The sequence below is a fragment of the Triticum urartu genome, chromosome 7A (assembly GCF_056163025.1).
Source record: "Triticum urartu cultivar PI428250 chromosome 7A, HENAU_Tu73, whole genome shotgun sequence".
Classification (NCBI taxonomy): Eukaryota; Viridiplantae; Streptophyta; class Magnoliopsida; order Poales; family Poaceae; genus Triticum; species Triticum urartu.
In genome coordinates this window covers 455,042,141-455,064,766 of record NC_141879.1, presented here as the reverse complement: position 1 = coordinate 455,064,766, position 22,626 = coordinate 455,042,141, and the positions used below count along the sequence as shown (strand labels likewise).

At 48.1% G+C, this 22,626-nt stretch overlaps 1 protein-coding gene across 1 annotated transcript; it reads right to left on the bottom strand.

Annotated features, from left to right (window-relative positions):
* Positions 1 to 11,384: 11,384 nt before the first annotated feature.
* On the bottom strand, positions 11,385 to 15,983 carry LOC125523630 (protein CHUP1, chloroplastic-like). Its single transcript, XM_048688674.2, has 9 exons — positions 15,646 to 15,983; positions 15,450 to 15,539; positions 13,945 to 14,804; positions 12,905 to 13,861; positions 12,665 to 12,796; positions 12,387 to 12,568; positions 12,190 to 12,301; positions 11,905 to 12,048; positions 11,385 to 11,737 (listed from the first exon to the last, which is right to left on the bottom strand). Exons 3-9 carry the CDS (start codon positions 14,728 to 14,730, stop codon positions 11,654 to 11,656), a joined length of 2,397 nt encoding a protein of 798 aa, XP_048544631.1. The 5' UTR covers positions 14,731 to 14,804; positions 15,450 to 15,539; positions 15,646 to 15,983; the 3' UTR covers positions 11,385 to 11,653.
* Positions 15,984 to 22,626: the final 6,643 nt, after the last annotated feature.

The following is a 22,626-nucleotide window of genomic DNA, read 5'->3' as shown; positions in this document are numbered from 1 at the left end:
AAGCACATGAAGCAAGATGCTCATTAAGCAACACCTCATCCCTCCTTGATAGTATTGGCTTTTCCTAAAGACTCAATGTGATCTTGGATCACTAAAATATAAAATGAAGAGTCTTGAGCTTTTGAGCTTGAGCCAATCCTTTGTCCTTAGCATTTTGAGGGTTCCACTTTCACATCCATGCCATGCCAATCATTGAGCTTTCCTGAAATAGTCATCTTGGAATAGCATTAGCTCAATGAGCTATATGTTGTTATGAATTACCAAAACCACCTAGGGATAGTTGCACTTTCACCAACTCAACAGACACGTTCGGAGATACCTACAGAGCATCTTTATGATCACCCAGTTACGTTGTGACGTTTGATAGCACATAAGGTATTCCTCCAGTATCCGGGAGTTGCATGATCTCATGGTCGAAGGAATATGTATTTGATATTAAGAAAGCGGTAGCAATAAACTGAACGATCATATGCTATGCTAACGGATGGGTCTTGTCCATCACATTATTCTCCTAATGATGTGAACCCGTTATCAAATGACAACACGTGTCTATGGTTAGGAAACCTTAACCACCTCTTGATCAACGAGCTAGTCTAGTCGAGGTTTACTAGGGACACGGTATTTGTTTATGTATCCGAACATGTATTTAAGTTTCTGGTCAATACAATTCTAGCATGAATAATAAACTTGTATCATGATTAAGGAAATATAATAATAACCACTTTATTATTGCCTCTAGGGCATATTTCTAACATCTTATACATATTATAATGACTTTAATAGTTTGTTGTTGTCTGCTTTTTCTATACATAGTGCTAAAAGAGCACCATAACAAAGATAACCTTTTACCTTTGGTACAACTCGCAAGGGCTTTCACTGGAGAGAGGGTTGGCAGTGTAATTAAATTAGCCACTATCAACAAATACCCATTTTTTGCAGGTTATCTTCCGAGCCACTACGTTATTCCTTATGTGGTCGCTACTCACTCCGACGGAGGCTAGGGAGCATTTGGTTACTTGATCTATCCGATGGGAGATGGTAGCACGGGCTATGAGGGAGTCCTGGATTAGGGGGTCTCTGGACAGCCGGACTATATCCTTTGGCCGGACTGTTAGACTATTAAGATACAAGATTGAAGACTTCGTCTCGTGTCCGGATGGGACTCTACTTGGCGTGGAAGGCAAGCTAGGCAGTACGGATATGGATATCTCCTCCTTTGTAACCGACCTTGTGTAACCCTAACCCTCTCCGGTGTCTATATAAACCGAAGGGTTTTAGTCCGTAGGACGACAACCATAACATACAATCATACCGTAGGCTAGCTTCTAGGGTTTAGCCTCTCTGATCTCATGGTAGATGTACTCTTGTACTATCCATATCATGAATATTAATCAAGCAGGACATAGGGTTTTACCTCCATCAAGAGGGCCTGAACCTGGGTAAAACATCGTGTCCCCTGCCTCCTGTTACCATCCGGCCTAGACGCACAGTTCGGGACCCCCTACCCGAGATCCGCCGGTTTTGACACCGACATTGGTGCTTTCATTGAGAGTTCCTCTGTGTCGTCGCTGTTAGGCTTGATGGCTCCTACTATCATCGATAGCGGTGTGGTCTAGGGTGAGACTTCTCTCCCCAGACAGATCTTCGTATTCGGCGGCTTTGCACTGTGGGCTAATTCGCTTGGCCATCTGGAGCAGATTGAAAGCTACGCCCCTAGCCGTCAGGTCAGATTTGGAAGTTTGAACTACACGGCCGACATCTGCGGAGACTTGATCTTCGACGGATTCGAGCCACAGCCAGGCGCGCTGCACTGTCGTGATAGGTATGACCTAGCTCTACCGCCGAACAGTACCCCAGAGGCCGCGCACGCATCAGCTCCGACCTTTAGCTCGGAGCCAACTGCGCCAAACGAGGACGGGTGGTTAGACACCGCCTCAAGGGCTGCAGTCTCAACGGCGATCGAGCCAAACACCAGCCTAACCCTCTGTGTAGCCCGTGAATCCAAGGTGTCGGACTCTTTTTCTGACTCTGAACCGCCCGCGCCCCTGCTAATCGAATCCGATTGGGCGCCGATCATGGAATTCACCGCCGCGGATATCTTTCAGCACTCACCCTTTAGCGACATTCTGAATTCACTAAGGTCTCTCTCTTTCTCAGGAGAGCCCTGGCCGGATTATGGCCCACAAGATTGGGATGCGGACGACGAAGAAATTCGACACCCACCCACCACCCACTTAATAGCCACTGTCGATGACTCAACCGACATGCTCGACTTCGACTCCGAAGACATCGACGGTATGGACGACGATGCGGGAGGCGAAGAGGAACCACCGCCCACAGGGCGCTGGACATCCACTTCATCATATGACATATACATGGTGGACACACCAATAGAAGACGACGAGGAGGAACGGAAGGACGCACCGAAGGCTTGTTCCCTCGAGAAGCAGTCAAAGCGGCGGTGCAAGCACCGCCCCAAATCCCGCCTCGGCAGAAATAACGATCATACAGACCCAGCGTTGGAGCAGGGCGAACCACTGCCGGACCACGGCAATACGGAGAATCAAACCAAACAAACCAATTCTGTCAAAGATAATAGTCCGGACGACATAACACCGGACAGGCACCCGGAGTAGCAGAACGCCCGTCAAAGGCTTGTTGCCACCGCGAGGAGTCTGAAAAAGCAGAAGCAAAGGCTCAAGGCTGCGCAGGACACACTCCAAATCAGATGGAGTAAAGTACTCAACACAGCAGCGAAGTACGGCGACAATCGCCCCACCAAGAGATACCCAAAGCGGAAGTTGCTACCTGAATTCGATGAGGAGGCCTCAGACCCCCCACAACCAAAAATCAAAACAGCCACCTGGCCGGATAGACGACCTCACGGCCAACATAGAGCGGCAAACAATGCCACTCACAAGACAATACGCGATCCACGCGAGGGCTCGCACCAAAAGGACGGGGCAACCAGATCCATCTATGGACCACGCAAGCGCGCCCCAGCATACAATGTAACACAAAAAACATCCGAACAACGCGGTACACCCAGATACAGGGGTGCCGCACAGCCCCTATGTTTCACCGATGAGGTGCTGGACCATGAATTTCCAGAGGGATTCAAACCCGTAAACATAGAGGCATACGACGGAACAACAGACCCTGGGGTCTGGATTGAGGACTATATCCTCCATATCCATATGGCTCGAGGAGATGATCTCCACGCCATCAAGTACTTACCCCTCAAGCTCAAAGGGCCAGCTCGTCACTGGCTTAAAAGCCTCCCCGAAAGCTCCATTGGAAGCTGGGAAGAGCTCGAAGACGCTTTTCGGGCAAATTTTCAAGGGACTTATGTCCGACCTCCGGACGCGGACGATTTGAGTCATATAACTCAACAGCCCGGAGAGTCAGCACGAAAACTTTGGAACGGGTTTCTTACTAAAAAGAACCAAATTGTCGACTGTCCGGACGCCGAAGCCTTGGCAGCTTTTAAGCATAGCGTCCATGACGAATGGCTTGCCAGACACCTCGGCCAAGAAAAGCCGAGAACAATGGCAGCATTAACAAGCCTCATAACCAGCTTTTGCGCGGGTGCGGACAGCTGGCTAGCCAGATGCAGCACCAGCGACCCCAGTACATCTGAAGTTGGAGATGGAAACAGGAAATCACGGCACAACAGCAATTACAAACGCCGGAATAAAGAAGACAGCACGAAGAGCACGGCAGTAAACGCCGGATTCAAAAGCTCTCGGTCAGCAAAAGCCGCCCTCTAAAGGCGCCAGAGACGAAATGTCCAGCCTAAACAAAATTCTGGACCAAATATGTCAGATCCATAGCACCCCTGGTAAACCTGCTAATCATACCCACAGAGAATGTTGGGTCTTCAAGAAGTCCGGCAAGCTCAACGCCGTACACAAGGGGGAGGATACACCAAGCGAAGACGAGGATGAGCCTCTCAAGCAAGACACTGGGGAACAAAAGAAATTTCCACCAGAAGTCAAAACAGTAAACGTGTTACACGTGACCAAGGGAAGAAACAAAACGACACTCCCAGAAAAATATGCCGAAGGGCCTATCACCGCGGAGTCCTGCCACTGGTCGTCTCAGCCGATAACTTTCGACCATCGTGATTACTCAGCAAGTATCCGGCGTGCAGGATGGGCTGCCTTGGTATTAGACCCAATAATTGACGGATACCACTTCACACGAGTCCCGATGGACGGTGGCAGCAGTCTAAACCTGATATACCAGGATACAATCCGCGAAATGGGGATAGACCCAACAAAAATTTGCCATAGCAATACTACCTTTAAAGGAGTAACGCCAGGCCCAGGGGCTCATTGCACGGGCTCCCTGCTACTAAAGGTTATATTCGGCTTCCCCGATAACTTCCGTAGCGAACATTTAACCTTCCACATCGCTCCGTTCCAAAGTGGCTATCAAGCACTACTCGGACGCGAAGCTTTCGCTCGCTTTAATGCAATACCGCACTACGCTTCCCTCACACTCAAGATGCCCGGCCCACGTGGCATCATTACAGTAAACAGAAGTATTAAGCGATCTTTGCGTGCCGAAGAGAGTGCGGTTGCCTTGGCAGCCGCACACTAAAAATGGCCTCACCAACTAAAGCATTTAACAGGTCGTCAAGACTTCGGACACGGTTAGACGAGTCCGGCGCAGCTATATGTAATTCATACCGGATCAATGGCCACACCCCTATTACAAATACAAGGGGCTCAACGCGCGCAGACAAGTGGCAATTTTTACTCATCTCGAATTATACATGGTTTCTTTAAAAACTATCTTTTGCACGACAACTTTTTCACCTAAGTTCCTCTCTTTTACAGATGATCATCGTGCTACACCCGTCCAAGATACGGCACAATGGAGACACAGGCGCAGATGTGCAGCAGGGACCCGCTCCAAGTATTCTTTTTAGATTAAGACCATGTGTAAACCTTTTTTACTGTCTCTTGTTGATACATATCCACCGAATTCTCAGCACAGTTGAGAAGGATGCTGACGTCTTGGCATGTGGCCACGTCAGAATAATGCACGTACCTGGACACAAGGGGCTTCTTACAAAGGGCACTATCTAGGCCTGGTTTATACCATAAAGACCGAATACCTTAGGGAGTGTTCGGTGTCGCGAGTTTGGCCTTATATGCATCAGCTCCGAATCATTGTCTTTGGTCAAATGTTGGGTTTGCCCGGCTCCTGTGTTTTGGTGCCTTACATTCAGCTTTATCGGCTAAGGTAGCACCAGGAGAACTACTGCGATTGTGCCCTGGTTCATCCGGACGAGCACCTCAGTAGAGAAAGCCGAAAACTGACTGTCATGATATAGCGTGAGACTGGTCAACCACTCGATGACCTATCGGAATGTTAGAATTCCTCCGCCTTAACGAAGGGCCGTTTTCCGGCCAGGCATGTACGCACCCCGCGATCGGGAGAGTGCGGAGCCACCAGGGGCTATCTAGTAGCCCCACTGTCAAACTCCTAAGGCTAAGTGAAAGTGTTAAAGCATTATAGTCCGGTTGCCTCGCTCGCTACGCTATCACCTCCTTAATAGGACCAAGACGTTGGGTTAAGTGTGAACACGCGTTTTTTGCGAGCACCTTCGCATTATATGCGTGGGGGTTGAAGCCGACGGCTGCAATCTTTCAGGTTATACATATGTATACATAAACGGCTGCACATGAGGCATCATACTACTTTCAGGCAAAAGTATAAACATAGCATTATAAAAACTTCATAAAAGCATTGTTTTTACAATGAGAATACATATCACTCAAACATAATATTCTTCGAGCACTGGGCCTCTATCAAACGAGCACCCTCGAGAACCTCCTCGAAATAATGCTTGGCAGCCACTCGGCCTATGGCCGAACCCTGCGCCGCAACAATGGTAGCATCCATCTCTGCCCAGTATGCTTTAACACGGGCAAGGGCCATCCGTGAGCCTTCTATGCACGCCGACCTCTTCATCGCATCAATGCGCGGCACCGCACCAAGGAACTGCTGCACTAAGCTGAAATAGCTGTTCGGCTTTGGCTTTTCCGGCCATAGCTGATCCACAACAGACCTCATGGCAAGTCCGGACAACCTATTCAGTTCGGCCCATTCGGCTAGCTGGTCAGTCAATGAAAGCGGATGCTCTGGAATGTGGAACTGCGACCAGAACAGCTTGTCCACTTCACGATCTGTCTAACCTTGGAAGTATTTGGCCGCATCGGCAGCGCTCGCCGCCAAATCCATATACGCATCTGCCGAACTCCATAGCTGATCCAGAGGGGCATACCGTGGATCTCCGAACTTCCTCTGTAACATGAGGGGTTTCCCAGCCGCAATATCCCCGGCTTCCCGCAGCTCCTCCTTCTTCGCTCTCATAGCAGAACGGGTGTCTTTGTCCGCCGTCGTGGCCTTCTCAAGGTCCGTTGCCTTCACTCGGTTTTCTCTTTCAAGGACCCGGCAACGGTCGGCAGTGTCTTTTAATTCTACGGCCATCTTGGCCATCTTCTCTTGGCTCTTGCAATGTGCGGCCTTCTCGGCTTTCAATTCTTCGGCCGCCTTCAAAGCAGCGGCATTACTCATCCTCGCTTCTTCCTTGGCTCGGGCAAGTTCTGCCCGCAAGGTTTCCATGGTGGCAGCTCCATCTGCAGTCACAACATGTTAAAGATACTGGCATCATGCTGCTCTTACTATGTGACGTTCACCAGATAATAACACTTATCATGTGCCTTGTCAAGCCTCTTGTTAACAAGCTCGATGTCGGCGTCTACCGCATCCAGTTGCCGTTTTAATTTGGCAAACTCACTAGTCCGGCTAGCCACCGGAGCTTCCACCACCTGCACATAGGGGCAGTCTGGTTATTGACTGGGAATATGATCCTCTGTTCGTCGCCGTTCTCGACGACAACCAGAGTCTCAGGGGCTACTATCTACACAAGGCACACCTAACATGTGCATTACTATCACATATTAACTCACGTACCTCAAAGCCTGTCAATAGACTCATAAAGGCTTCATGTAATCCGCTTTCGGCGGACGAGATTCTCTCCATCACCGTACCCATCAGCATACGGTGTTCTTTTGAGATGGCCGCTCGCCCCACCAACTCCCTCAGAACGTCCGACCGCACACCAGACGGTGCCGGACTCTTTTGTCTGCTCTCTTCGGGAGCCAGACGCTGGGGACTTTGGGGGTCTATGGGATTATCTTCTGGCCTCACCGGATCTGGAGAGGCCCTCCGTGACGACACTTCGGGGTCGCCCACTTCTTGAGCGGAGGAGTCCGGAGGAGGCGTTTCGCTCTCCATCATCTCTGGAAGAAGATCCCCCGAAGACGAGCTCATCTAAGAGGGGCTACGGCCTGAACTGCAAGATATATGCGGTGGTTATTTTCTCAGAAAAAGATAGCATACCTTTACTATTAAATTATTTTTGGATCACTTACGACTCATTGGAGGGCTGATCCCCCCGCGTACTTTGTGCGGCAAAAGCACCCCCCCGAGGCAGGACCCTCTGTGGGAGACTTCTTCTCCCGTTTGGAGGCTTCGGCTTCCGGATCCTCGGAAGCAGTCCTTTTCCTTCCTCGGTTGTCCTCCTTCGTGGAGACGCTCATTCCCTTAGTTGGAACGGGCAGCGAAGGGGGCCGCGTCCGCCCGTATTACCCCCCCCCCCCGGTATCTTCCTTTGAGGGCTCCGGGCAAGGTGCGACGTCGAGCATCTTTTCCAATACCGGATTTTCCAAACCCTCAGGGAGGGGGGCCAAACACCGAATCATCTTCGCCTTTGTTAGCCAGTCCTGGTCAAAAAGCGAACTCTCAAAAATAACTTCGTGACGAATAAAAGACAGTGTGTTCGGCCAGAGGATTTCTTACTTGTTCGGCGGCGCGGTTACTGCTCAGGCCCACGTCCTCGGTAATATCCGGACACTCTACTTGAGGTCCGAAGAATGAATTGTACATCTCCTCGTGCGTCAGGCCGAGGAAACTTTGAATGGCACGCGGTCCCTCTAGGTTGAACTCCCACAAGCGAAGGGGCCGGCGTCTGCAAGGCTGGACTTGACGAACCAGCATAACTTGTATTACCACAGCCAAATTAAAATCTCCCTCGAAGAGATCTCGGATGCGGCTTCGCAGTATAGGCACGTCCTTGGCTGGACCCCAGCTCAGACCTCTGCTAATCCATGACATCAGTTGTGGTGGGGGGCCCGAGCGGAAAGCGGGGGCTTCCGCCCACTTGGCACTTCTGGGAGTCGTGACGTAAAACCACTCCCGTTGCCATAATTATGACACCTTTGAAAAGGAACCTTTCGGCCATGGAGCTCCTGCCATCTTGCCTATTGATGCACCTCCGCACGCTGCATGTTGCCCCTTGATCATCTTCGGCTTTACTTCAAAGCTCTTGAGCCACAGGACGAAGTGAGGGGTAAGGCGGAGGAAGGCCTCACACACGACAATAAATGTCGAGATGTGGAGAAAGGAGTCCGGAGCTAGATCGTGGAAATCTAGCCCGTAATAGAACATCAAACCCCTGACGAAAGGATCCAGAGTGAGGCCTAGACCTCGGAGGAAGTGGGAGACGAACACAACGTTCTCGTTGGGTTCGGGAGTAGGGACGATCTGCCCTTGAGCAGGCAGCCGATGCGAAACCTCGGCAGTCAGGTATCTGGCCTCCCTCAACTTCTTAATGTCCTCTTCCGTAACGGAGGAGGGCATCCATCGGCCTTGAAGGCTGGATCCGGACATGATTGAAGATCCGGAGCACCTAACCTGGGCTTTGGGTGTTAGAACTCGAGGCGAGAGAAGGGTTCGATTGAGCACGAGAGAGAAAAAGCGAAAACCTCGTCCCTTTATAAAGAGGGTGAATATCAAGCGTCCTCTCCGTAGCCATTTAGGACTTGCCTATAATCTAGGAGTCCTAGACACGGTTGGGTTACCCACAATCGCATTAATGAGAATCCCGTAATTGGGGGAACACGATCTCCGCTTCGGCAAGACGTGTCAAGAAACCGCCTCGCGTTATGTGTGGAGCTGGTTAAAAGAAACGGTTCGAATAATCACCGGGTCATGACATAACGTCATGCTGCCAAAACAAGTCAGCAAATTAGATCTGCGAAAATATCATTCTCTCTGCGGTGGAATGTGGAACTTATTTTGCAGGGTCGGACACTATCCTCGTATTCAAATTCTTCTGTGATGTATTCAGAGAAGGAACCCACCTTGCAATGCCGAAGAAAATACTGCGCGCCGGACTCATCGTCATTGAAGCCTGGTTCAGGGGCTACTGAGGGAGTCCTGGATTAGGGGGTCTCCGGACAGCCGGACTATATCCTTTGGCCGGACTGTTAGACTATGAAGATACAAGATTGAAGACTTCGTCTCGTGTCCGGATGGGACTCTACTTGGCGTGGAAGGCAAGCTAGGCAGTACGGATATGGATATCTCCTCCTTTGTAACCGACCTTGTGTAACCCTAACCCTCTCCGGTGTCTATATAAACGTAAGGGTTTTAGTCCGTAGGACGACAACCATAATATACAATCATACCATAGGCTAACTTCTAGGGTTTAGCCTCTCTGATCTCGTGGTAGACCTACTCTTATACTATCCATATCATCAATATTAATCAAGCAGGACGTAGGGTTTTACCTCCATCAAGAGGGCCCGAACCTGGGTAAAACATCGTGTCCCCTACCTCCTGTTACCATCCGGCCTAGACGCACAGTTCGGGACCCCCTACCCGAGATCCACCGGTTTTGACACCGACAGGCTATTTTTAATCGGTTTGGATGGCGGTTATGTAATAGGATAGGCAATTAGTTTTCCTATCTTTCTTTTGCCAGCCGGTTGTGGCTTTACTTTTACTCTTCTGCTTTTTGTGAGCATTTTGGTTCTTTTGTTTGAGACTGCAAGACCTCTGTTGAATTTATTTGCTTTTTAATAAATGTGGTCGTATACATCGTTCTGATGTAGAGGCCGGTGATCTCCCCCTTTTCGAAAAAAACCAAGTAGATTGATGTGTTTCTACGTGGTGCACAATATTGCTTTGTGATGTGGGAATGCTACATGAAATTGAGTCTATTGTTTACTCCCTACATATTCACCTTTTAATATATCTAATAGTCTCTTAATCACAAAAAATATGTAATAACAGTGTAATCATTAATATATCCATGACCATGACCAGTTGTCTTCCTGTTGTTGTTGAGAAAAATGGAAATTGCAGGTGCAGACGTTCATGACTTGATGTATTTGAGCCAAGTAGAGTCGATACAAGATTTGGCCACCGTTTGCCGCGCAAGATTAGTCGGAGGAAGCATGCCAATGATCTCTGGCGTGATGGAGCAGAGGGAGGCACCCTCCGGCCACCTGTCGCACCAAAAATAGGTGTGTTGAATATGTCCCTTTCTTCAATCTCTAGAAAATTGCCAGACGATTGCCATGGCCGATTAGTAGCTGCATGCAGTCTATATGGCGGTGGCAGTCTGAGAGCCCTCCTCGTGATTGTGAGATTGAGAATGCCGAGACTGTCGTCGATTTTAGGCCGGCCAATTGCCTTCCAATTGATCAAGCAATGACCCCCAGCAACGGCTTCGACCCCTTTCCATAAGAAGGCTCTTTGAATTTTGCCAATGGCTTTGAAAACCCAAGCCGATGGATCAAGCGACATTGAAGGGGGAAATAGGTATATCTATTAGAACTGTCTGAACAAGAATAGTGCGACCAAACCGTGTGAGAAAGCATGTTCTCCATGCAGCTAATTAGTTGTTTTCAATGCTAGTTTATGTATCGTTAGTGGCGAAGCTTAAGGGTACAGACAATGTCACGCAGAAAAAAATTCTCGTGGCTCTATCTTCGGGAGCCTACCGACTACAGTGTGATGTTTTGGCCCACATTGTCGAAATAGATCTAGTGGTCTGTTGTCTAGCACTTATGCATGTCTTGACAGTGGTGGCGGCAAGTGTGATGTGCATGTGTTGGTGTGATTAACGTTTCTCATATCTTCATTATTTTGTGCTTATCGTGAAAACTTAGGTCTGGCTATTTAGACCCATGATGACAACATTTTGCGGTGTTTAATGTCTGTAATAATTTGATTGTACATATTTTTAGTTGGTGCAAAGGTAGGTGTAACAAGCTTCTGTTTTCTTAGTAAAATATAAAGCTACTTAAGCGTTTTTTAAAGAGCAACATTTCGGAGCTCAGATGTATCTGCACATCTGCACCTGAGTGAACAGTAAATTTTAAAAAATATCAAACAAATTAAAAAAATGGAAAATTCTACACATTAAAGAGATGCTTTCAAATTTTTGGCTGAGATGACATCTGAGGAGCTCGCCCATTCCTAGCAGACTGGCGAGAGTTCCCGTTGAGTACCGGAACTGCAAACTGAAAACTTTTTTTCTCGAAAAGGAGCTTGAAACACCCTGCCTCTGCAAACTGAAAACATAGCATGCATAAATCGCATGTTTCAGCAATGTTGCTACCAAATCCCTACACCCGCCGAAGCTGGTTTCTTCATGCTAGCACACACAAATACACAACATACATACACACCAACCCTTCAAACTGTCCGTCATGCTTACCGAGAAGGTAAGCCAGAGTTTCTCGCGAACAAAAAAGTTCAGATCATGCTACATCGAGTTGCCTTCCTACTGGGTACTGTTCCTGACATGAACAAGATTCCTCAGCTCCTCAAATGCATCCATGGTCTCCGTGTCGAATCCTCCAGCAAACTGAAACACAAAATGAACGGTAATTTAGAGCACGCGCCATAAGGTTTCCCCTGGGAATAGCCCCAAATAGCCAGAGGTTCTCAAGCAACACAGATAGCATGGAGATTAAACATAAACAAAAAAAATCAAGAAGGCAGATGCGATAGTAAGTAATGATAGGTACTAACCTGATGAATTCTGAAGGCAAATCTCACAGCCTGAAGGAGCATGTACTCCAGAGCTAGATCCTTGTTCAGAGGTCCCATGTACTGAAGCTCCATAGCAACTCTTTTCATGTACATATTTGCTAATTTCACAGAAGCAAATTTGATCTGCAGTGGCCAAGGGAAATGGATTACTCCGATGATATGTCCAAACTACATTTGCCGGTACTGGTATGATAGTAATGTGGCACCAAGAGCTCAAAAACCTGCAGAGGGGTGGTCTAGTACAGAAAACTATACAGCATTTACCTTGCTAATGAGATTGTTGTCAAGCATCCAGTCAACTGGAATGTTGAACTCCTTGCACTGCCTCATCATTGCATCCCTCGTCCTCAGAACGTTGTACACACCTCGCTCCGTCCTGGATTAGGAATGCCAACCAAAGTTCAGTACACAATGTGATTCTACAGATCAATTTTTTCTTATACTAGTAAACTTGGCCATACTTTTCAGACACTGTTATCATTTTCTTAAGTGCAATGTCACAGGGAAGGCGTGGATCGTCTTTATAGTTAGAAACTTCCGATTCCAATTTTTTGAGGTCTTGGTAGCCAAAAGCCGCCTCTCGTAAAGTGTCCGACTTCCTCTCGGGCCAATCAAAATGCTTCAGCACTGCTCTCTCATCCACCTTCAAGTAACACAATTAAATGAAAAAAGAGTAGCTTCAGTGACTGCTGCAGCTGAAAAGAATGCTTGCAGAATGGTAATATTAGAATATGCATACCAGGAAACCGAGTTCATCGTCAAGCCACTTCACAAATGCAACAACGTCTTCTATATCTTTGTAAGCTGCATCAGTCACCTCCTTGATCAATGATTTCACAAATTCACCTTGAGTCTCAACATCCGCCTTGATCTGAAAATGGAATGACAAGTCAAAGCACAGAGTCAGTGCAGGAACCAGCTGCTTACTGTTATCTACATTGTATCATGGGTATGGGTTCAATCTGGCTACTCTACTTACAGCCTGCAAATGCGAAGAACGGTTCTCGATTTCACCAATCATACTACTCCGCACATTTGCGGAGTTAGCAGTTTCAGTGATTCCACCCCCAGAAGTATCTTTCTTTGAATCCCTTCTCATAAGTGAATGGTATAGCTCTGCAACTTGTGGTGCCCTCTTCATGACTCCAGTACTTCTTGTGGAAAACTTAGGCGGGGGAGGCGGAGGAGGTGGGCGGGGTGGATTTACAGTCGATCCATTTGATGGACCAGAATGTGGCAGAGACACTGAAGGTCTTGGTGGAGGGTTTGGAATGCGCAGGGTGCGCTTTTCGACATCCAAGCATTGAGACTTGCATATTTCTGGCTTGCCAAGAGCAAATCTTGAACTATCAGATTGACCAAAATCATACTTGTCCACAAGGAGCTCACGCTTCTCCCTGCTTGCCTGATCCTTATTACAGGATACTGCTTCCTCTGTTGCCTCTGGAAGGCAGATAAAGGTATCAGATTGCCTCCTCTTCACAATGTTCAAGTCCTGTGCACATCCCTTTGATCCACCAAGTGAGTGCCTACGTGTGGGGCTTCGCGGTTCTGTGGCTTCAATCCATGCTCTATCAAGAAGAGATTCCTTTTTAGATGTTTGACAGTTTGTATCGTTCTGAGACCATTGCTTGATACGTTCGGCAATGCTGAGCCTTTTATCATCAGAACTGTTCTCACCATTTCTGGTGTTGCCATCACAATGATCATCATTACAAGCCATACCATCATTATAATCAAGATCAGTGATTGCTCTGGCTGTTTGATCCGAGCTACAGAGCTCATGACGTAAACATGAATTGATCCAGCGAAGATAAGCAAGCTCCTCAACCTCAGTCAGCCGACTCATTTGCAGGCCCTCAACTTGCTTGCTCAAGTTTGCATTGGTGTGCCGCAACAATGAGGCCTCTGCTTGAACCTTGGCGACTATCTCGCTCTGTTGAAAATAAGGATGCAGAAAAGATTAGTTGAAGTAGAACTAGTGGTGTGCTAGAAATGGTCAAATTGATGTGATGGTACCTCTGCATTCTTTTCAAGGACAGCCAATTTGGACTCTGCTGAAGAGAGCTTGATTGCAAGACTTCGTTTCTGAAACTGAAGCTCCTTGTTTAAACGACGCAGCTCAACAACTTCAAACTCCAAGTTTCCTGAAGAATATACATTGTCCCCATCCGCACTAGAAGCGCGATTGCCATGCCCATCCAATCTTACAGTTTCTTCATGCTGCTCCACCATAGAAGATAGAACTGATAGCTGTTCAGAAAGGCTTGTTTTCTCAGTTTCTAGTGAAGTTTTAAGCCGTGCAAGCTTGTCAATCTCATTCTTCCTAGAATCAAGCTCCTTCTCAAGTGCCGAAACCCTTGGATTTTCTCTGCATTGCTGCAACTCTGATTGCAAAGCTGATTCTCTTTCCTTGGACTCACGCAGTTGTTCCCTGAGATGGTCCAACTCAAGAAAAAGATCATGAGATGCCGGGGACCTAATACCGTGGCAATCAAAGGCATGGGGATGAACTTGAGCACCAGCAGGCGAGCAAGGAAAATCTCCTATCAGAGATCTCTTAACCCTAGATTGGTATGTAACCTGTTGGTTGCTCTGGTTAACATTCTCCACGCTTGCAAGAGGCGGCTTCTTGCTTGCAATAGCTGATGTCTTCTTGGTTTTCTTGTCGGCTGTGAACCCCTTGACAATTTGGGATCCCCATGATGACCCGAACTTGGGCTTGAGAGGATTTTGGTTACTCTTGGAGTCAACCCTCGATCTGCATGGCTTGGATTGGTTGTCGAACATGATCTCCTCTTTCATCTTTACTCAAGACAAAGATACTCTGAACACCAACCATGCAACGGTGGCAGAATTTTACTACAATGCCACACTGCCTGCAAATAAAAGAGAACGGAAATGTGAGTAATTCACCAGGAAGAAACAAATGTCACCACCACAGTATAAAAATAAACGGTATAACAAACAGGCATTGCTACAGAACTGAAGGACCAGATATAAATGCCCTTCCAACTTTCCCATAAACAAACAAGCACATCAACTCAATATCTGTTCAAATTAGTCCTTTTCGCTAGACTCTAGCCAGGACCATGAGCTCTTATCGGCAAGACTCTAGGCAGGATCATAAAGAGACACTTAACCTTGAGAATGCATGTCTAGTTGCTCCCATGAATGCCTTTTATGCAGTGCGGGCTGGGCTCTGAAGGAAGTAACGTTTACCGCTAGCATAGTAGCATTGGAAACTGAATCTATCTATCCCCCAATCATCCGCAGTAGTATTTACAAGAAGCAAATTGCAAACAGGTATCGTACAGGCCTGACCAATCAAGTTCAGTGGTATGAGGCCGCACATCGAGAAGTACCAGATCCCTAATCCTTGCTGCCCAGAACAACACATTTGCGCCCAAACAGCATGGCAAAATCGAACCTTTAAGCTGAAGAAATCGAGCTTAAATAGTGCAGTAACTATTTACTGTAGTACTACATGCCAGTTGAGATGAGTGATTTTCAGACAAACTCACCTCCCATCCCGCTGCCGGAATGCAGCAGACCGGCGTCCGGCGAAGAAAGAGTGGAGATTGTCAGAACACCTTCCGATGCACCTGAAAACACTGCACAAAAACACGAATCTGAGCTCGAGCGGCAAACAAACCCCCTCCGACATCAGAAGCCCCCACCCAAAACAAACATGCTCCAAGCCCTGAGCTTGAGACCTACCGGCGGCGCCCCAGACAGAGCCGCGACCTTGGCCTCCCCCCCTGGAAACCGAGCTGAGCAGCTACTGATGAACAGAGAAGGGGACGGGAGCAGAACGAGGGGAGGACGAGGAAGAGGAGGTGGAGGGTGGACGCGACAAGGGAGGGAAGGGAGGGCAGGGCAGCTTCGGATGCTCGCCTCGTTCCTGCGTCCCCCTCCCCACGCCCAGGATTTTTCTATGGGGCTCCTCGCCGGATTCCGAGACGAGGTCGCGGAGGGTTCGAGGATTTGCTGGCCGCCTTCTCTCTCCTTGGTCTGGTCTGAGTGAGAGAGGTGGGTTTTGAATTTTGAAATGAGGGCGACGCGAGGCTAGGGCACTAGGGCGAGCGGGTAGCCGTAGCGGCTACTAGGGGACACGTGAGACAGGCCGACGCGCAGACACTGACAGGTGGAGCCCGTCTCGGGCAGTCATCGGCTTTTTCGTCTGACTTTGTTTGTTTGTTTTCTCTGCGTGCCTGCGTGTGCAACGCTGCTGCCCTTCTTCGCTGTCGGAATATAACGTCTTTTGGAGTACTATTAAAGAATAGGAAAAAAACGCAGAAACTACTACAAAGTTAATATAAAATTGGGTCATCTATTTTGGACTGAAGAGAGTACATGTCATGTGAATTTCTACGTGCATTTTTTTTCTTTCGTAATAGGCAGGCGCTCCGCCAATTTTCATTAAGATGGGAGAATACCAGAAGAGTTCAATACAAGCTATATATTTACAAAAGGGATAGTAACACAGTAACAAATCCTTCCGGTCCCAAACAAGTTAGGGTAGATTAGGATTAACACTCATAAGATCTCGAAACCAAGTCATGGTGCTATCACAAATATACACGTATTCTTGTCCATAGTTAGTTCTTTGATGACAAAAGCAAAATCCAGTATCGAAGCTAGATGATCAAGAATGACTTACGCCGCTTGACGGGTTCTCAACATGGAAGGGTTCCACGACAACCTCCATAGGGACCTTCTCGGCTCCAGCCAGTCAAGATGTTGAAACGGTGTCGGACCTCCATCAGTCCAAGCTTGTTCCTGTCTACCCGCGTCGGATCCTCTCGCCATGTGTACGCATACATTGGAGTCTCCCGAGCTGCCATCGGGAGGACACGATGCGACACCCAAGTCCTGAGGATGTGCTCCCCCTTGAGTCTGCGGTCCTTCAAGGGGGCTCTAGCTTCAGTGAGCTCCTAGGTGCTCTTGGATAGGTAGTCGAGGGGAGCGCAAGAACCTAACTTCTTTGGAGGCTCGTTGACAAAGGTTGACAAGTTGTCCCGAGGCCGGAAGCATAGAACCATACCTAGTACCATTCTCGCATAGATTTCGAGAAGGCGACCAAAAAGAATTTTGTCGTAGGCCAGAGTTGCAGGTTGCCACTGCGAGATTGCAGATGGCCTCACCATTCATCCACACTCGCACCCGGAAGAAATAACAGAACAAATTAAAGTAGGGAGCTCTCCTGTGAAAACACTCGTAGAACATAATGAAGTTCGTGGCATGGAAACCTTCATTCGGCATCAGATGGTGGAGCTGGCCGCCGAAGAAAAAGAAGAGTCCGCGCACGAACTTGTGCAGTGGGAATTCGAGCCCCTGGCCAAATAACTCCTGATGGAGCACGTGCTCGGCGGCGGGGCTTCGTCCCTGGGCAATCTGCGCACCATGTTTGTTGGCATCGACTTCTTCGCCATAAGTTGCTCAAGCTCCTCAGAGCAGATAGCCGACAAAAACAATTTCCCGTGGTCTCATTAACCACCTGCTTATTCACTAGTAGGGAAAACCCTAGCAGTAGCGCAGGTATTTTGCCTATCGGTGCACGAGAGGACGCGCTACTGATAAGGCGCTACAGCTATTCCTTAGCTGTAGCGCGTGCTACGCGCGCTGCTGCTAAGACATATAGCAGCAACGTTTCTTCACTCCAGCGCTACTGCTAATATAGCTAGTTGTAACGTGTTAACTCTCCATCGCTACTAGTATTCTTTTTCTTATTTTTATTTTATTTTTAGTGTATTTGTACATCGTTATACAAATTTTGGTACAATACCAATTTATGAGGTTGTTATATCAATATTCCATAACAGCGTGTCAAATGAAGGTGGATTAGGCTTAAGTGGAGGGAACATGTGGCGCATGTCAAAAGTATACTACTAATCCAAACTTGATCTAGTTTGGACTAGTACTTTCGATGTGCACCACATGTTGCCTCCACTTGAATCTAATCCGCCAACACAAGCTATTTAATCATCATCATAGTCATTACCACCAACAATAGCTATTTAATCATCATAGTCATAGTGTAGCACACATCATCATCTTCAAACTCATTCTAGCTAGCTAATCACCACCAACACTAGCTGCGGTAGCTATCTAATCACCACCAACACTAGCTAATAATAATCATAATAGTCATTACCACCAACACTAGCTATTTAATCATCATAACTCATTTCTAGCTAGCTAGTCACTCCTGCTGCTCTCTCTCAGCTAAAATAACATAAAACATGTGTAGCACTCCTGCTTCATCAAGTTGGAGCATGCAGATGAACATGTCTCCTAATCATGGGCTGCACTTCTGATTGCTGCCCCCCTAGTACTTCTCTGCGATCGTTCAGAATTTTGCTCCAGTATTTCACTATTAAGCATTCCTTGCTATTAGAAATCCTGAATGCACTAAAGTGCATTGTAGGAAATCTTGGCCGTAAGCTAACAATTCTCATGCAACCTTTAGTCTCGATCCAATGAGGCACAACATTCATCGGGAGTCCGTGTTGAAGAACATCGTATAATAACATACTTAGCAATGAAGTTTATCTTAAAAAATAATGTATGCAAAAGATGCACTGAGGACAAATAGTAAAAATCTTACCATCTTTCCTAAATAGATGTGACCGTAGTTTAGTACGAACACTATTGATCGCACGTTTTGAGTACTAAGATTTTTAAGTCCAGAAAAATATTTTGTCTTCACAGTATGAAGATCCTCAAGCCATGAAACATAATGAGTTATCTCCTCGCAGTTTAGTTCAGCCTCGGGACAGTAGTAGGTCCTGTCTACCAAGCGCTGGACATGTTTGTTTGAACGGAAATAAGCTGTCAATAGAAATTAGTTGTCAACTATTTTTGAATAAACAATGTCGAAGACATAAATATGGTTGAGAAACTCACATAATTGTATAACTGGAGGCGTCTGCACATCGACCCAGATGTCGATATTACCTTCAATATCATCTTCCGGACAAATATCAAAGGTGATAACCATATCAGGCTCAAATGCATAAGTCTTGCATAGTGCTTGCCAAGTTTTGCATTCAAAATAGGTGTAGGTGTCTACGTTGTATAATTTTGTGTGGAAAGTATAACCATGCTTGGTCTTCAAGTAAACTCTCTTTACCTCCATAGTATTTTTCATAGAACTGAAACATATCTTATCCAAGACAAAAAACTCTTGCATGGCAGGGGATACGCTAGTAGAATAGTAAAAAAATATAAGTTGAAGCAAATGAAGCAGATGTCATGCTTAATTACAAAAAAAAGACTTGTCGTTGTGACTTACTGTATCCCCTTCAAAGTTCTCGTCCAGCTTGATGCTGAAGCGCCTATCATCATCTAGGAAGATTCTGTCGCACAGGTCGCGCTCGTCTTTGCAGTATTCGGAAATACCAAAATCCTTTTCGTTGTCAGACATTTCCTATGTTCATAGTTGAAACATTAATTGAAAATCGATCGAAGGCAACTACCATGATACTCAACACACAAATCTGAGGCACTCGATATTTCCTACATATTCTGGCACAAGTCATGCCAAAATTCATGGAAAAATCCGGCATGACCTTTGCTAAAATAGGACATATCGAGCGCCTGAAATTTGCCGGAACGGAAATGAATCAACACTCCGGCAAAACATAGGCCACTCGGAGGTGTAACCTGCAAACATGACCGGCCACTTGGGCAAGCACATATCCTATTTGAGCAACACAAGATATACATTTCAAAATATCTTATAGGACTCATATTGACATGAGCATTCAATAAGCAAAACCAAATCGTAAAATAAATAAGTATTAAAATTAGCATGCATTCAATAAGCAAAAGTAAATCATCTCATGCGTCTGTACATCGTCGAATATTATCACTAATACATCCCGAATAGTATCATACATATAACATCACTAATACAACTAAAACCCTAGCGCACGACGGGTATCGGCGCGGGCGGTGGACACACACAGAGAAGGAACCATCACAGGATCATAGCTCTAGTGAGATCCCTGGAGAACCTGTCAGGTATTGGAGAACCTGTGCTCCAACGAAAACAAGTAGCGACGGACATGCGCGTCCTCCTCACTGACACGGTGACGCACCACCTCCACGGGGCCCACTACAAAAAAAGACACATCCGTGACATTTTGGGCCGAACGAAATTTTTTTCTGTCATACTTATGACACTTCTATGATGATAATTGTGACCAAACCCAGTATCATCGTAGATGTGGTGGGGTCCTACAAAAAATCATGACATAAAATGGGCTTTTCGTCCTGGGCGGGCCGGAGACACAGCTGCATGACATTCTTTGGGCCGTCCACGACAGAAAAAACCATGGTAGAAGCGAGGGCGAGGAAAATATCGGGGTGTTCCCGGTTACGGTGGGTGGTCGGGGCCGAGCGATGCGCGTTTCTCTCGTACACGCACGCGCGTGGATGCGAGGCGTTGGGCTCTAACTGAACCCGAGCGAGGCGTTGGGCTCTAACTGAACCGGAGCGATTGTACTGCAGTCTACGCGTTACTGAACCCGAGCGATCGATCGATGGGTGTTAACTGAACCCGATCGAGCGATTCCTTCGCTACTACTGCTAACTGAAGCCGACCGATGCTGCCTCTGGATGAACAGTGAGCGTTGCTGGGGGGCTTTGGATGAACAGTTCCCGGTGGGGGTGGATGAATAGGACCCCGTGGTGTTGCCTCTGGATGAACAGTGAGCGTTACTGGGGGTTTGGATGAACAGTTCCCGGTGGGGGTGGATGAACAGGACCCCGTGGTGTTGCCTCTGGATGAATAGTAGACCATTATATGTATGAGCGATCGAGCCGGCTGGGGCTGGATGAACAGGACCACCCCGTGGAGGGCAGGATGAACAGTAGACGATGGATGGCTGGATGAACAGTAGCCCGTGGAGGGGTGGTTGAACAGGAGCCCGTGGATAGGGCTGGTTGAACAGTAGTCGGCGGAGTAGCGCGTGGTGGAGGCTGGATGAACAAGAGCCCGTGGATGAACAGTCGCAGGTGGAGGCTGGAGGAGGTCTACGGTGGATGAACAGTAGCCCGTGGAGGCTGGAGGGGGTCGACGGTGGAGATGAACAGTATCCCGTGGAGTCCCGTTTTGCGGTATGCCACACCCCTCCCGATGAACAGGACACCTGTTTCGACCGTAGCGCTCCAACACAAGTCTGTTTCCTCCGTTTTGCAGTACGCCACACCCATCCCGATCAACAGGACCCCCGTTTCGACCGTAGGAGGTCCGTTTCCTCCGTTTTACGGTACGCCAGACCCCTCCCGATGAACAGGATCCCGTTTTGAACATGGCCGGTTGAACACAAGGCCGTTTCCTCCATTCTGCGGTATGCCAGGCGTCGTTTCCATCGGTTGTTCCGTCCAAGCCCTCCAGATGAACACGACGACACATTCCGTTCCGACCCAGCCGGTTGGCTCCCCATGAACACGACGACGACGTTGTTTCTCCGTTTCCACCCAGCCATGTACATGAGACCTAGCCGTACGTATGCGCGAGCAGGCATTCGAGACCCTGCCCGTATGTATGTACGTGGCCGTATTTTCTTTCTTACACACTGGCCGCTGCACGTACGTGTACATGCTACGTGAGCGCCTCTACTACGACACGTGCGCGCCTCTACATCGACTAGTATGTACGTACACGTTCGCGACCAGAATGACAACACTACGTACGCTTTGACCACGTGGGTCCCGACTGCCAAGCACTTCCTTGCGTGCGAAGATGTAGCTGGTGGGTCCCAGCAGTCACAGGGGAGAATTGTTTTTTTTGCCCGGACGCACTTCCTTGCGTGCGAAGATGTAGCTGGTGGGTCCCAGCAGTCAGGGAGAAACGTTTTTTTGCGAAATACGGTGGCTCGTCCAGTGGGTCCCCGCTGTCAGGTGGAGGAATAATTATTTTGCGCGTAATAAGGAGGCACTTCCTTGCTGCGGCCATGGACCCAGCTGTCAGCCTCTCCACGTACAGTCCACATTCGGTGGAAGCCGTTCCTTGACCATGTTAACCACGCCGCGTCGAGAGCACCAGGGCGGTGGACGACGGTGAGGCCTAGGAAGGGGACGACGCGGAGCCGGGGAAGACGCGGCAGTGGATGCCCACGCGTAGAGGAGTATGAGGGTTCACTGGTTCACTGCGGTGTGAGGCTGCCATTGCGGCAGAATAATAGGGGGTGTGGGTGAGTAGAGGGATGGCCTGGCCAGCGGTGGGAGTAGTAGGGGTGGTGAGGCCTCCGCCGCATCGCAGCCGGCCACGGGAGGCAGGAGCACGAGGCACGACCGACGCTGGTTTGGGCGGCTGGAGCGAGAAGACCAGAGGTTGAAGAAGCACTACGGCCGTTGGATGGACATCGTACGGTCATTGGAGCTAGAATCGTGCATATTGACTAAGTTGACAAAGCCCTCCGTCCCCGTCAACTTAGTAGGCCCACAAGTCAGTCTGCCACTATACTGGGTCCCAGCTAGTAGGGGGGCATTCATTTTTTCTGCGTAATAAGGAGGCACTTTCTTGCGTGCGAAGATATAGCTGGTGGGTCCAAGCTGTCAGCGGCGGTAACGTTTTTTCACGAAATACAGAGGCCCTTTCGGTGGGTCCCAGATGTCAGGTGGAGGAATCATTATTTTGCGCGTAATAAGGAGGCATTTCCTTGCGTGCGACCGTGGACCCAACTGTCA

Bases quoted from the DNA above. Each gene is read 5' to 3' on its own strand.
- LOC125523630 (XM_048688674.2), bottom strand. From the start codon at position 14,730: ATGAAAGAGGAGATCATGTTCGACAACCAATCCAAGCCATGCAGATCG. The intron at 12,049-12,189 runs GTAAATGCTGTA...TGGCCACTGCAG, and splicing joins ACAACAATCTCATTAGCAAG to ATCAAATTTGCTTCTGTGAA. The intron at 11,738-11,904 runs GTTAGTACCTAT...TTTGTGTTTCAG, and splicing joins TTGCCTTCAGAATTCATCAG to TTTGCTGGAGGATTCGACAC.